General features: G+C 45.3%; 2 protein-coding genes, 1 long non-coding RNA gene and 2 other non-coding genes across 5 annotated transcripts; 4 read left to right on the top strand and 1 right to left on the bottom strand.

Annotated features, from left to right (window-relative positions):
* The first annotated feature begins 180 nt into the window (after positions 1-180).
* On the top strand, positions 181-1183 carry LOC115613061 (olfactory receptor 4D5-like). The gene is given in 3 exon segments (XM_030498084.1): positions 181-832; positions 835-901; positions 1164-1183. Coding segments are annotated over 3 exon segments (540 nt in total). The 5' UTR covers positions 181-379.
* Positions 1184-2271: 1088 nt separating this feature from the next.
* Positions 2272-4762, bottom strand: LOC115612566. The gene is made up of 3 exons (XR_003993078.1): positions 4507-4762; positions 2858-2985; positions 2272-2310 (listed from the first exon to the last, which is right to left on the bottom strand). It is a non-coding gene; the product is annotated as an uncharacterized LOC115612566 (long non-coding RNA).
* A 2129-nt stretch (positions 4763-6891) lies between these two features.
* LOC115613060 (olfactory receptor 10A7-like) lies at positions 6892-7857 on the top strand. The gene has a single exon (XM_030498083.1). The coding sequence runs from the start codon at positions 6892-6894 to the stop codon at positions 7855-7857; it is 966 nt and encodes a 321-aa protein (XP_030353943.1).
* Positions 7858-10362: 2505 nt separating this feature from the next.
* Positions 10363-10434, top strand: TRNAM-CAU. The gene has a single exon. It is a non-coding gene; the product is annotated as a tRNA-Met (tRNA).
* Positions 10435-10522: 88 nt separating this feature from the next.
* On the top strand, positions 10523-10596 carry TRNAI-AAU. The gene has a single exon. It is a non-coding gene; the product is annotated as a tRNA-Ile (tRNA).
* The last annotated feature ends 4606 nt before the right edge of the window (positions 10597-15202 follow it).

Here is a 15202-nt window from a genome sequence, read left to right as displayed (position 1 = left end):
TGCTTACACAGACTGGAAACATGTTAGAAAGTACCCTTGTGCCAGAGAAGAATGGGCATTACTTCAGTTTCAAGTGCTCTTCTCGTTACGTGGAGTAATGAGTAATGTGACTCTTAGTATGTAAGAAATCTCTATAGAAATCAATTGACAAGTCTGATAATGCAAGAAGACTTTTGTATCCTTCACTTTTTTATTCTGTGAAGAAACTTTCATTACTTGAGTCTAAACTGTCAAGGTCTTCATTGATGCTAACATTTCCTGGTTTTATCACTAGAATAAAAGTTATCACAAAGCAAGAGTGGAATAACAAAACGGTGGTTGTTGAGTTCATCCTCCTGGGATTTGGGAATGGCCCTAACTGGATTCTCTTCTCTTCCTGATGTTTCTGTCAATCTGCATTGTGACTATTACTGGAAATACCTTCATCATTGTGCTGATGGTGGCTAATCGGCACCTTCACACCCCAATGTACTTCCTCTTGGGCAATTTTCCTTGCTTGGAAATCTGCTACAGCTCAAATACCTTGCCGAGGGTGTTGCTTAGCTATCTGTCTGGAGACAGAAGTATTTCAGTCAATGGATGCTTTACACAATACTATTTCTTTGGTTGTTTGGCAGCTGTAGAGTGCTCTCTCCTTGCACTGATGTCCTATGGTAGGTACGTAGCAGTGTGCAAGCCCTTTCACTATCCATCCCATATGAACAGCAAGCTCTGTCGCCAGCTTGATGCTGCATCTTGGGTAAGTGGCTTTCTGTCTAATTTTATACTAACATTCCTGATCTCCGGTTTAGATTTCTGTCGGCCTAATGAAATTGAACATTTTTTCTGTGACTCATTCCAATGGTAAAAGTCTCCTGTAGTAACACTCATGTGGTTGGACTTGTCATTTCTGTCGTGGCAGGTGTGTGCTCACTGCCTCCGTTTCTGTTGACCTTCTCATCCTATCTCTACATCATTATCACGGTTATGGGAATTCCTTCTGCCACTGGAAGGACAAAGGCCTTTTCCACCCGCTCCAAACATCTTATTGTGGTGATTCTTTTCTACTGGTCAACATTAACTGTCTGTGTACTTCCTCATCAAGATACCCAAGTATCTCCAAACAAAATCTTCTCTGTTTTTTATACCATTCTCACTCCCTTGGTCAATCCTCTCATCTACAGTCTTAGAAACAAAGAAGTAAAAGAAGCTCTGTGGAAACAGACAAGTAAATTGCTGGCTTTTAGAGGGCTGCTTTCTGTTAAAAAGGAGGAGTAATTATCCTTAATGAGTTACAGGTTCGGAAGCAGCTACATGGCACTTGAATATAGTTAATTTGAATAAAGCTTGGAAATACATAGCTGTATATATCAAAAATAAATAAGCAGAGAAACAAAATAGGTAAATAATCTTGCTATCAGTTGGGGGTAGTATGGAGAAAAAACATGAATGTGTAGTGAAGTAGCAAGTTTGCTGATGATACGAAGCTGGGGGAGTGGCTGACAAACTGATGGCTGTGCTGCTATTCAGTGGGACCTTGATAGGTTGGAGAATTGGGCAGAGAGAAACCTAATGAGGTTCAACAAGGGCAAGTGCAGGGTCCTGCACCTGGGGAGGAAGAACCCCAAGTACCAGCACAGGCTGGGGCTGACCTGCTAGAGAGCAGTTCAGCTGAGAAGGACCTGGGAGTGTTGGTAGATGATAAGTTGACCATGAGCCACAGCGTGCCCTTGAGCCAGGAGGGACAAGAGTATTCTGGGGTGCATTGGGAGGAGTGTGGCCAGCAGCTTGAGGGAGGTTATTCCTCCCCCTCTACTCAACCTTGGTGAGGCCACATCTGGAGCACTGCATGCAGTGCTGGGCTCTCAGTACAAGAAAGACAAGGAGCTACTGGAAAGGGTCCAGCGGAGGCCACAAGGATGCTCAAGGGTCTGCAGCATCTCTCTTACGAGGAGAGATTGCAAGAGCTGGACCTGTTTAGCCTAGAGAAGAGAAGACTGAGAGGGGATCTCATTAATGAAGATCAGTGTCTCAAAGGTGGGTACCAAAAGGGTGGTGCCAGACTCTTTTCGGTGGTGCCCAGCAACAGGATGAGGAGCAATGGCCATAAACTAAAGCACAAGAAGTTTCACCTCAATGCAAGGAAGAACTTCTTTCCATTGAGGTTGGCAGAGCACTGGAACAGGCTGCCCAGGGAAGGTTGTGCAGTCTCTCTGGAGACATTCAAAACCCACCTGGACATGTTCCTGTGGCCCTGCCTTGGCAAAAGGTTGGACTGGATGATTTCCAGTGGTCCCTTCCAACTCCAACAATTCTGTGATTCTGTGAACACTGTAAAGTAAGTAAAATAAATCCATTAATGTAATTGCATTTGTATTATTGCACATCATATTGTCTTGCCTGCCTGCTTGCTTTCTTTTTCCTCGCTACAGCTGAAATTCAGTTCAGCTGAATAAGTTGAAACTCCATTTATAGCAGATAGACCATTTTTTTATTAATTTTTTCTTCTGGATTACTCTGGTTTTACACCTATGGTGTAGATCTATATATTCATGATCGTTATCTGGACTCCTTTGCAAATGAAGAGAGTGAGAAACATTGCTTGAATGTGGTTCATCTGATCTATTTTGGATGTTTAATATAAACCATGCTCTAGACAGGCTCAGTTCAATATACTAAAGAACTAAAGAACTGCTAGCTCACACAGAAAAACACACGATATAGACATTCAGTCTAAAATTAATATACTATCCATACTTGTACTAACAATTAAATCCTTAAAGTGAAAGGAAACTCCCACAACAACATTGCAACAACTTCTAAAGAGTTGATTTTGGTGAAGAAGGGGAGAAAAATGGAAAGGACCATCTTTACAAACCTGAAATTCGTTCATTTTGCATGTGTAGTTTTAGTCTCCTTGATAACAATGAGGAAATAGGAAGAGCTGTTTAGAAATCTTCTGTTGGTTATGGAATTGTGGCTGTCATTTGTGTTCTTACATTTAACCTGGTTAGAAAAAAATAAAGGAAGTAGTGGTTAGCAAAGCTTCACACCACTGAAGTTTCTAGCAGTGCAATAAGCAGTGGAGAAGAGACAGCATAGGCCCAGGAGTGGCCATCACAGTAAGGAAATGTAGCTCTTGAATGCAATTAGCGGAGCAAGACATGGCTACAGGGAAGCATCACTGGGGTGAGGAGGAGGGAAAAACTGGAGAGAGGATTAGCAAAAATAGGAAGAAATAGGTACCACTTGCTACATAAAACTGTATGAGACATGAAAAGCTTTCTCATGCCTTGGCTAACTTTAGGCAACTAATTAGAGCTCTGAACTAAAGAATACACATCTATCTTTCCCAAAGCATATATCTACAACAGGCCAATTTAACCCAGCCCAGAAATTTCTGTATTACTTTATTTACTATAATGGATATCCATTAACACTTAGACATCTGCAATACAAACTCTGCACGTGTGTTAGTCACCTAGTTTCCCAGTATACTCACTAAATGGAAAAGGCATTTCCACATTCTGACTTACCTGCACATTTTTTACTTTTGAGGCTATGATGAATTATGCCTTAGAAGTGTCTGTTTTCCTCCTTTGATTATAGTACTCTATGACAAGCTCAGATGTAGAAATTTAGGACTCAAACCACTTGACAAACATAGGCCTTCAGTGCCATTTGAAACAACCAGGAGCATCTTAGCTGATGTCCAGTAATGTTCCAGAACAGGTCTCCTGTGGATCTCTATCATATCTGCCAGTCCTAAGTAGGTGTCTTGGATACTCTACAGCATTTTAAAAGTCACTAGATATGTCAACAACAAGTAAACCACCGGATTACAGGTGTCTGAAGTTAGGTATGGTGAATCTCTGTTCTGCCTGCTACCAGGTTTCCTTCCTTACCTTGCACAAAATACTTTGTTCAGTCTGGGTCTAGGACAGTTTTCAAAAACTAGTTTTGGAAACCTCACACTGAATTTATAATTTTTTGGAGAGCTGTAGTTCAAATAGGATCCATTTCACCTGAATTTATCCATTCAACAATAGACTTTTTAGCTAAATGACATGCTGCTACTACTTGCCTGAAAATGAAAAGACATCACTGTCTTCAAAAACTGATATACACAGCCTCAGATAGATGTCTAGAACAAGTGGTCTGATTTGGTTTGGGGTTCCTTTCTCTCTGTCAAGACAGACTTGATTAATAATTAAAACAAGGCATCTAGCAAAGGGTATCTTCCTCTTCCCATTACCTTCAAATGAAGAATCATACTTCGTTATTTAAACTTTATTTTTAAATTTAAATTTTAACCCAATTATTGTTAACTTTATTGCTTCTACTCACGTAAGATTAACAAAACCAACAAAAAGGTTAACTTTAATTAATTTCAATTGTTCACAGTCTGCTACAATACCAAGGGAGATGTTCTTTCTTCTGAGTGTACTTGGTAATAAATCCACAGAGGGGTTCATAGCTCAGGAAGCAATGTAAGATAGCATGCAGTTCAAAACAGTTGAACCTCACTCTTTTGTGGGGATCCTACAGGAAACTGTTCACAGTCCAGTGTTGCCGAAAAGGCAGAAAAAGGTATCCCAGTACCTGAAATCATGAACAAAGGCATCATATCAGAAACTCTGGATTGCTTCTCATGAAAATTGAGGTATACCAATATTTTCTATACTACTCGGTAATTAAAACTGGCAAGAAAAATGCTTATAGATTGCTCAAGAAAAAAAAAGTAATTTAGAAGAGAACGCATCTGACAGCTCCAGGTGTCCGCAACGTACACAGTAATGTCTGCACTATATGTTAAGACTTTCATGGAGATGTAACAGATGATTAAATTAAAAGATTTAAGTACTTCTAGCAATTAGCTTATTTTATATTACTTCTGGAGAATGAACAAAAATAACATCTGAGAGTTGTTTTTTCTATTCATAGATAGCAAGGGTATCTCAGCTGCTGATGTTTGCCATATGGCTGTTTGCAGAAACAGCACAGAAGCTTTTCTTGATCATTTGGGAAAATATTTCACTTGTAAAAATATGGATGTTTAAAAAACCAAACCAATACAAAAGAACTCCTCCATGCTCTGAAATAGGTCTTTTTGTTAAAAAAACAAACAAAGTAGTTGCACAATTTGGGAAAAGGAAGTTCTACCCATAACAGAACAACCAAGTTACAGTGTACTTCAGTAAACTGAACTTGCCCAAACCCATGGGTACAGCAGATTGTGCTGAGGGAAGAGGCTGTTGTCATTGTAAGACGGTATTTGTCATCTTTGACAAATTGGGGTAGGTTCCCACTGACAGAGAAAAAGCAAATGTGCCTGTCTTCAAGAAGGCCAAGAAGAAAGATTTGAGGAATGTCAGCCTCATCTCAGCCTCGAGTAAGAATTGGAGCAAATCCTCTGGGAAGCCATGTCCAGATACACAAAGAGCAGGAAAGGATGTGCGACAAGCACAGATTTACCAAAAATATGTCATGGCTGACCTACCTGACACCTTTCTGGGATTAGATGACTGGCTCAGTGTGGATGCAGGCACAGTGGTGGATGTCATTTAATGAGTTCAGCAGTTTTTGACATAGTAGCCTTGTAGCCAATCTGCAAAGATCTAAACTGGACCATCAAGGCTTTAATGGGCAGTGGTCAACAATCTGGGTCTAGCTGGCAGGTGGCTATAAGAGGTATTCTTCATGGGTTGATATTCATGCTGTTTCACATACTCAGTGACTGGGAAGATGTGATGAAGAATATCCTCATGAATTTTCAGATGACAGAAATGTGGGGATCAGGGAAGAGGGCCATGCACAGGAACTTCACAAAGTACAAAATAAATGCCAAGTCCTGGCCATGGCACATAAGATGCATAGGTGTAGACTGGGACTGACCATCAGAGGACCAGCTGGCAGAAAAGGATGTGGGGTTCCTGGGGGGTGGCAAGCTGTATGTAAGTCAGCAGTGTGTCCCCGCTCTGGAGAGGAGTGACCATCCATGTTAGCTAGAGCTAGCCAGCTGGTCAAAGGCACAGAGCACATTCCCCTCTGCTCGGCACTTATGAGGCTGCCTATGGAGAAAGTTGTCCCATTTTGGAATCTCTTTATTCAATAAAAAGATTGGTAGAGGAGAGAGTCCAGAAGATGTCCGCTAAGATGATCAGAGGGAACATAGGTCAGGATGATAACGTATTGAATTGTTCTTTATAACAATGCAGACTTGTAACTTTACTGTGAAGGAAGATAGGAAGGTCAACTGATGTTGGTAATCAAAGTGCAGGTTGGATAATCAAACTGCAAACTGCCGGGGAGGACCTTTCCCAGCTAATACTGCTTTCTGCAGCACACGTAGCTGCTCCTTTCTGTGTTAATGAATGGCAAACCGCATATAGTGACACCAATAAAGATAACTGGATTAAGTGAGAAATACAATCAAGGTATTGCATCTATACATATATGTGCGTGAAAACTGGGGAAAACATGGGGTTTTTTTCTAAAAACAGAGGAGAGAATAGAATTATATTTCAGTTCTCTAGGAAATGAATTCATATTTTTCACACTGAAAATAAAAAAGGTGAATTGTTGATGAAAACATATTCCAGTTGAACTGAAATATGAAGTAGACATGGCAACATTTTAGCTTAATTAAAAAATGAAAACAGACAAACCGTAAGGAAAATAGCTTTTCTGCACTGAAATTCATTGCTTTTTCTTTTCTCATTTTTACCATGTGTTGGTTTTTTGTAGTGTGCCTCTCAAATTGTTATTTGCCCAATTATATTTGATAGTCCCACTTACTTACTAAATAATAGAACCAGGTTCAGAGCAGCTAATTATTTTTTTTTCGTCCCTATATTTTTCTTCTCATGTCTTCCTGGTTGACTTACACAGGTTGTGTTGTTTCTCTTTCACATGGAAGCTGTGGAAGCACTGGGGCTCAGAAACCAGACCTACTTCACTTTGCAGGGGTTCTCCCACCTCGCCGCTCTTCAGGTGTTCCTCTTTGAGGGAATTCTTCTGATATTCCTAATCACAATGACAGGGAACTTTCTTATTGTCATAGTTGCAACCACTGACCCTGCCTTGTACACCCCCATGTATTATTTTCTCAAAAACCTGGCTTTACTTGAAATTTGCTTTACACTGAACATAGTGCCCAAGATGCTTGTTGATTTGTTGTTTGAGAGAAAGGTCATCTCCTTTTCTGCCTGTGCCCTACAGCTTTATTTTGTTATATTCTTCATCACTTCCGAGTGTTTCCTCTTGGGTGCTATGGCATATGACCGATATATGGCTATATGCCATCCCTTGCACTACACCATAACAATGAACAGGAGAATGTGTCTTCATATGGTCATAGCATGCTGGATTGCTGGTATTCCGCTTTCTGCAGGACTCACTGGGTGGCTATTTAGCTACCCCTTTTGTGGCTCAAAGGAGATTGAACATTTCTTCTGTGATATCGCTCCTGTTCTGGATCTGGTCTGTTCAGACACATACTTATTTGAGCTTCTTGTGTTCATTGCTACTGTTTTAATTGTTTTGATTCCATTTATCTTGATAGCAGCCTCTTACATCCAGATAATCCGCACCGTTCTCCAAATGCCATCTGCGGAAGGAAGACGCAAAGCTTTTTTCACCTGCATTTCTCACCTGGTGGTGGTGACACTGTTCTACTGCACAACTGGCTTGATACATTTAAAGCCAAAGTCCAGTCTCTTGGCAAACAGCAGGAAACTGGTGGCTCTTTCTTACACAGTAGTAACCCCTATGCTGAACCCAATGATCTACAGCTTACGAAACAAAGAAGTAAAGAATGCTCTGAGGAAGACATTTAGGAGAAGAGAGTTCTTCAGCAAGGTGCCTCTGCCTAGATAGTCTCACTGATTTTCTGAAAATTGTTCGCACTTGAAAGGTTACAAATCAATGAATTAGTGCATTCCTCAAAGTAACGGGTTTGGATATTTTAGGTTTTGTTGCAAAATGCTAAGAAATGTACATGATCTGTATAATGAACAAATGAATATATTTAATATAACTGTTCAAAACATTACAAAGACTACAGAAACAAGCCATAAAATCTGTACTTTGACTTCAAAATGTTTAAGCCTTTTTCTCTTCCACGCAATGGTTAGCTTTCAAGCATGTCTAAAACAAATCACTGTCATAAGAACATGTGACTCCAGCATACATAAACCTAACTCGTAGAAAAATCCCAGCAAAGTCATAAAAAAAAGTTGTGCATATTTTCAGGACAAATATGCCAAGAGATTGCTGGCATACTGACATAGTTCATCCCATAGTAATCAGTTCCTCCCACCAGAACGTAAAGAGTAAGGAGAGAGATTCAGTTGACTGGATATAGTAATGGGATTCAGTTCCAGATTAGGACAGCCAGCTATAGGTATCTATACATAAGTCAACACCTATACATTCGTCAAAGTCAATGATGACCTAGTCATTACTATCAGCAGCATTTAAGGAGTGAGCAACCAGCTTGCTTTGACTGCTTGAACACAGCTAACTAGTGCTGCTGGAAATGTCCTACATCATCTTATTTTGGTTCCAGTGCAAAAAGGTTTGAGCTTCCCACAAGCCTGTGTTATGTCTGCCAAGCCAAATGTAAGAGATAACCCTGGAGACTGCAGGCAGCCAAGAATGTTTCAAGACACCTATATCGCAGCTTGGTCAAGGGGCGTGCACGGTGGTGTACCCAAAAGACCTCCAGCTGCCATACCAGAACAGTGCCAGCAAACTGAATCCAAGGTCCGCGGCCCTGTATCCATTATTTTTCTGGAGAGATGAGCGTGATACATCTCCAGCTGTGTGTGGGTGATTAGGGATCCCACCACAAGATGCCACAGAACCACAGAATGGTTGAGGTTGGAAGGGAACACTAGACATCATCTTGTCCAATGCCCCCTGCTAAAGCAAGGTCCATAGAGCCATTTGCCCAGGATCATGTCCATGTGGCTTTCAAATATCTCCAAGGAGATCCCACAGGCTATCAGAAGTGAGTATTGCTCTTTGCAACTCTTTGCAAACCAATGCCAGGAAGAACAGCCCAAAACCATATCTGAGAGGTACAATTCCAGACCCATTTGTGATGTATGGGAACATGGGTATGAAAGAAAACAATATTTCAGGATGCAGCAGTGGAGTGACGAAACATGAGACACCTCCAGGAAGACTTGTCTTAAAAAAGACTCCTTGAGAAGGAAGATTTCCCTGCGCCATCAGGCTGTGACATGGGAAAAAGCCACCCACTACCAGTGGGAAGGCACTGCAGGGGACTGAAGGACTGCTGGTCGGTGGACTCTTGGGCTGGAAATGTGAGTACATACCCATTTTCTGCGTCCTTGTCTCTGTGCTGCCTGGACAGCGTGAGCAAAAGGAGGGGAGGGAGTGCTGGGGAAAGCCAAAGACTGGGGATAAAAAAGAGAGCTTAGGAGAACAGAAATCATCTTTTGAGGTGGCTGCATATGTAAGTAGGTATCAGGACGCACTGAGCAGCCAGAACCATTTGGGGAGAAGTGAGTTTTAGGTATGGAACTGGCAGGGGCTTTTGGAGAGGAAATGGGTTGGAGAAGGGAGAATTTTCATGAAAAGAGAAAAAATTGGGGAATTTTCTTACATTTTAAATGGGAAATACAGGTCCTTTCACATCATCAAATGCTTTCTATGTTGTGTGTCCATCTTCTGTCAGTTTTGAAAAGCAAAAATTGCAAATATCTATTGTATGTTGACTGAAATCTAGGTTGCCAATCCAGCAAGTGGAGGAATGGAGAATGTAGGGAGTTTCCCATGGGGAAGAGGCAAGGCAAGCACTGCAACTCCAGGGGAAAGGGCTGCAGAAGCAGGCAGGTTTGCCCAGACACCACAGGTGAGCAGAGCATATGTACACAACTCTTGAGACAGACCTTCTTTGGGTGGAAGGGACCTTAAAGCTCATCCACTCCCAACCCCCTGCCACAGGCAGGGTCACCTTCCACTAGAGCACGTTGCTCCAAGCCCCATCCAGCCTGGCCTTGAAAACTGCCAGGAATGGGACAGCCACAGCTTCTCTGGGCACCCTGTGCCAGCGACTCAGCACCCTCACAGGGAAGAACTTCTGCCCTAGAGCTCATCTCAATCTCCCCTCTGGCAGGTTAAAGCCATTCGTCTTCGTCCTGTACCCGCAGGCCCTTGCAAAAGTGCCTCTCCAGCTTCCTTGTCAGCCCCTTTAGGCACTGGGAGATGGGGCTCTCTTCAGCTTTCAGCAGGACTATTGCCATCACTTCGCACGGGTGTCCCTGATACTGGGGCGAGGGTCCTCAGCCCCGCGGGACCCCAGCTGCAGCATTCCCAGGATAGGTAAGGATGTGTAGGAAAACTATTAATAGCAGCAGAGTGGCGCAGCGGAAGCGTGCTGGGCCCATAACCCAGAGGTCGATGGATCGAAACCATCCTCTGCTATGTCTTTTATCTGCCTGCTTTCCACCCCGCCAAATCCCGCGCCGAGATGTGAGGAAAGCCGGGGGGGTAGAAAACTCCACAAAGGGACGGCCGGTTAGCTCAGTCGGTTAGAGCGTGGTGCTAATAACGCCAAGGTCGCGGGTTCGATCCCCGTACGGGCCAGCTGTTCGGAGAAAAAAATGCTTCTTTCTTCTTTTCTCCCCCCCCCCTTTTTTTTTTGTTTGTTTTTTTTTTTTTCTCCTTCTCCCCGCCTCTTTTGTCTTGCCCAGCATCGGACAGAGCTAGTGCAGGGACCCACAGGGCCCTCACCTGGGCTGCACAACCCTGTGCATCCAGGAGGCAAGCCAGAAAATAAACAAAACCAAAACCAAAACCAACATTGCTACTTTACAAGTGATGGTTTACAAACCATGGACCATCTGGGTTATGGGCCCAGGACAATTCCGATCCACCACTGTGCTGCACTTCTCCTGTGTTGCTCGTTCAGAAGCACCAGCAGGCAACCCCCACCCACACCACACCGTGTTCCTGCCTTCACCCCTCAGCCCCCGCAGATGGTCCCTAGGAGAACTTAACCCTCCAGTCTCCCTGCACACTTTCCCTATCCCTTCTTTTGCAGGTTTTCATTCCTATATGAGGACAAACTTTACTCCATGCCACAGCCAATGGCACCCATTTAAACAGTGAAGAATTGGCCTCAAGGGACTGCTTTTCCTTCCAGTCAAGACCTCCACAGGAGACACCCTGGAGATATCAACTGGAGAATGCTGCTATCACGTCTTTGAAGTGGTCATTAAAATCTTTTTCTTTAACTCCATTGCTGAAACCTCTCTAATTAGCTGTACAACTCTTGAAGACTTGATGAAGATTGTGGAAGAGACAAGACTCCTTAGGGCTTTCTTCATTGTAATGAACCCTTTGGTACTCTGAGCCATACAATCATTTGGCTAATTATAGAGGTTTCTCCAGGGTGTCTCTTTGAGGTCTGACACCGTACAGCCTGCTTTGCTTCCACCTCCCTAACCCCGCTATTTCTCACAATGGCCACCTGGGACCTAATGTCACTTTTCCCCAGCGTCAGACTTTTCTATTGCTGTCTGCAGCTGTAGGTCACAGCTTCTTTGCACCAACTCCCACCTACTTTCCTTAGTGAACTGGCTACAAACAGGCATGGAAGGGCTCTTCTCAATTGCAAAAATCCCCAAATGAAAACATGACAACCAAAAACATCCCTTCAAGGCCAGGTTGGATGGGGCTTGGAGCAACCTGGTCCAGTGGAAGGTGTCCCTGCCCACAGCAGGGGGCTGAAACTATATGAGCTTTCAGGGTCCCTTCAACCCAAACCAGACTGATTCTGTGATTCTATGAAAAACATGTTTGCACGGAAAGTCAGCAACACATGCCCCTGACTGTGCACCCCAATAGAGTCACAAAGAGTATCAACAAAAATATACAAAGTACAGCACCATCAGCACTGTTGCCACTTGCTGCACGGGAGGGGAGAGTGAGGCTGCTGCTCACCGGGAGCTCAGTGCTTCTCACACCAGCGGCCTCCGAGGACAGGGTCCCCCCCTCACGCTTTGTCTCAATCTCTCCCTTTTTTTTTGTTTGCCCATAATAAACTTTTATTATTAGGTCCAGCGTATGCTGCCAGCTGCAGACACTGCTCCTTGTGCTGCGAGCCTTTAGCAACACCAGTGAGATGCCCTGTTTGGGTGCTGCCAAATCCAGCAGCCCAACATGGCCAAGGCTCCATGTCCCCAGCTTCAGCCAACAGTGAGGCTGAGCATGTACCCCCAGGAGGCACACACATATACACCCCAAAATGGTAGATGGACAATTAGATAGATGATATGCAGCCCTTTTCATATCCTTATCCCTAAATTTCCCCCATCTGTGGCTCTCCAAACCACCTTGACCCATCCTCTTCCCCACCTTTGCTTCCTCCCTCTGAACATAGAATCATAGAATAGTTACGGCCGGAAAGGACCTTAAGATCATTTAGTTCCAACCCCCTGCTACGGACATGGACACCTCACCCTAGACCATGCTACCCAAGGCTCTGTCCAACCTGGCCTGAACACTGCCAGGGATGGAGAATTTACCACTACTCTGGGCAACCTGTGCCAGCGCCTCACCACCCTCACAGGGAAGAACTTCTGCCTTATAAGTAACCTGAACTTCCGCTGTTTCAGTTTAAACCCATCACCCCTTGTCCTATCCCACAGTCCCTGATGAAGAGTCCCTCTCCAGCATCCTTGTAGGCCTCCTTCAGATACGGGAGCTGCTCTGAGGTCTCCATGCAGCTTCTCTTCTCCAGGCTGAACAGCCCCAATGTTCTCAGCCTGTCTTCATATGGGGGCTGCTCCAGCCCCTGATCATCCTCATGGTCTGCTCTGGACTTGATCCAACAGCTCCATGTCCTTCTTATGCTGAGGACACAGAACTGCATCCCACAATAAATCTCATACAATCCCAAAATGCTGTTCCCTTGCATCTCATGCTGTGTCACTCACCCCCTCAGTCCAAGAGGTGATCTGGAGAGCTGACCCACTTGACCATCACGACTGGTGCCACCTCTGGGCTCGTGGAGAGCCCAGGGAGCAGCCAGGTCAGGGAATCCTTGGCACTGTGGAGGTTCTCTGGCTTCCTTCACGCCCATCATTCCTCTGCTCCTCTTCATTCATGGAGATAATTATAAAAATTAATGTTGTCTCATCGTGGGGGGCGGAGGGGCTCTGTGCATGCCAGCCCAGGGGGATGCTCCTGGGGGGAAGCCTGCCTACATCCACCAGCCCCAAAGGGTGCGCCCATGGAGGATGCTCAGTAAGAGCCACACTAGAGACCCTTCCAATAGGAACAGTGTGCCTTCCCCAACACACCACTTCTTTCTGCAACAGGTCTGATCCCTGTGTCTCCTGCCACTGCAGCAATCCTGGAAAGCAACCGGACAGGAAAGGCCAGCGTTAACTCCTGCCCCTACTAGCCTTGGCCTCTCTTCCTCCTCTCCGTGCCAGCCCACATCCCATCCTGTTCCAGAGTGCTCCTTGCAGCAACTTCAGGGGACTCACAGCCCTCAGCACTGGCATCACCTTGGACACTGGTAGCCCAGAACCCTGAGGCTGAGGTGCCGTGGTGGACTGCTCCTGCTCCAAGGTGCTGCACCCAGCCAGGCCCCAGCTGCTGCACCTCACTGCAACTCCACAGGAGCATCTTCTGGTCTGCAGGGCCTGGAGGAAACAAAGATGAGGTTGTGAAAGGGCCCAGACATGGGCTTGGGGTCAGACATGGGGATATGGCTTTAAAAGGGGTTGTCAGGCATGCAGTTGGAGCTCAGGCATGGGATGCAGCTCTGAGTTGTCAGGATGGACCGTTCTTGAGCATGACAGTGATCCTTGAATATCAACCTCCTTTTTTGGGCCTCCTTTCCAGAGCCTTATCCCATGGGACTGTATCAAGCAGATCCCTAAAGAGGACAAAGCCTGCTCTCCTGAAGTCCAGCACTGTGATCTTGATTTTTGCCTAGCTACCTCTCCTCAGGACCCTGAACTCCATCTCATGGTCACCGCAGCCAAGGCTGCATTTGGCCTTCACATTCCTAACAAGCCCTTCCTGGCTGGTGAGTATGAGGTCCAGAAAAGCACCTCTCCTCATTAACTGCTGTATCACCTGGAGAAGGAAGCTGTAATTGATGCTCTCCAGGAACTTCCTGGATTGCTTATGCCCTCCTGTGTTGTACTACCAGCATAGTTCAGGGTGGTAAAACTCTCCCCATGAAGACCAGGGTCATGCTTCCAGTGAGACTGCTTTCAGCTGTCTCTAGGCAGCTTCATCCACTTGTCCCCACAGCACCCCAGATCTGGGCCAACCAGCAAGAAGCACGCTTCTGACAAGTCAAGTCATACCCTGCAGCAGGGATTCATCCACAACTATCGCTTGGTGTGTCCTCCTTGCATGGTTTGAGTTGGTCAGCCCAGACAGCTCATTTGAAAGCACAACCACCTCCTCCTCAGCTTTGAGGACAGTGAACCTGTTCCACTGTTGCAAGCCTTGAGGTGGAGCAGGAGCCTCCCAGTGGCAGAAGTCACCAGCTTCCAGCCCTTGCTTCCGTATAGTTTCTACTTACGATCTGCTACAGACTCTGCCTGTCATGCCACTGCAGCTGAGGTCCAGGGATCTTGAAGCGCAGGGTCTGAGAAGATACCGTTTTTCTGGTACTCCCTGACACTGCTTACCCTGCTGACTTCCTCCTGTAACTGCTCCACATAATAATGCAAGTGTCCAACACCACCACCACACCTCCAGCAGGGAAGACCCTCTCTGCCAGCCTCAAGGAGAGGCCCCAGGCACTCCCAAGCACTTGCAGGGTTTCATCCACCATCCAAAACGGTCTGGGCTGAAGCCTCTGCCCTGGCGGGGACAGCTGCTCCAATGCCTGCTTGAGAACGCACCCTGTGCTCTGTCACCATCACACCTGAGGAGATTTAGGCTGGTCTGAAGCAAGATGAGGTCCCTTTCTTTGCACCCTTCTGTGTCAATTATAGAATCATAGAATAGTTGGAAAGGACCTTAAGATCATCTAGTTCCAACCCTCCTGCCATGGGCAGGGACACCTCGCACTAAGCCATGTCGCCCAAGGCTCTGTCCAACCTGGCCTTGAACACCGCCAGAGATGGAGCATTCACAACTTCCTTGGGCACTCTCAATTTAGCTGCAGCTCAGCCAACTTGCCATTCATTTTATAGTCCACCCCTCCCGGCCCATCTCC

Source organism: Strigops habroptila, chromosome 9 (genome assembly GCF_004027225.2).
Source record: "Strigops habroptila isolate Jane chromosome 9, bStrHab1.2.pri, whole genome shotgun sequence".
Lineage (NCBI taxonomy): Eukaryota > Metazoa > Chordata > Aves > Psittaciformes > Psittacidae > Strigops > Strigops habroptila.
The sequence above is the reverse complement of the archived record's forward strand: the minus strand, read 5'-3'. Positions and strand labels throughout refer to the sequence as shown.

What these genes read in the sequence shown, in the direction of transcription:
- LOC115613060 (XM_030498083.1), top strand. Translation starts at nt 6,892, where the DNA reads ATGGAAGCTGTGGAAGCACTGGGGCTCAGAAACCAGACCTACTTCACT.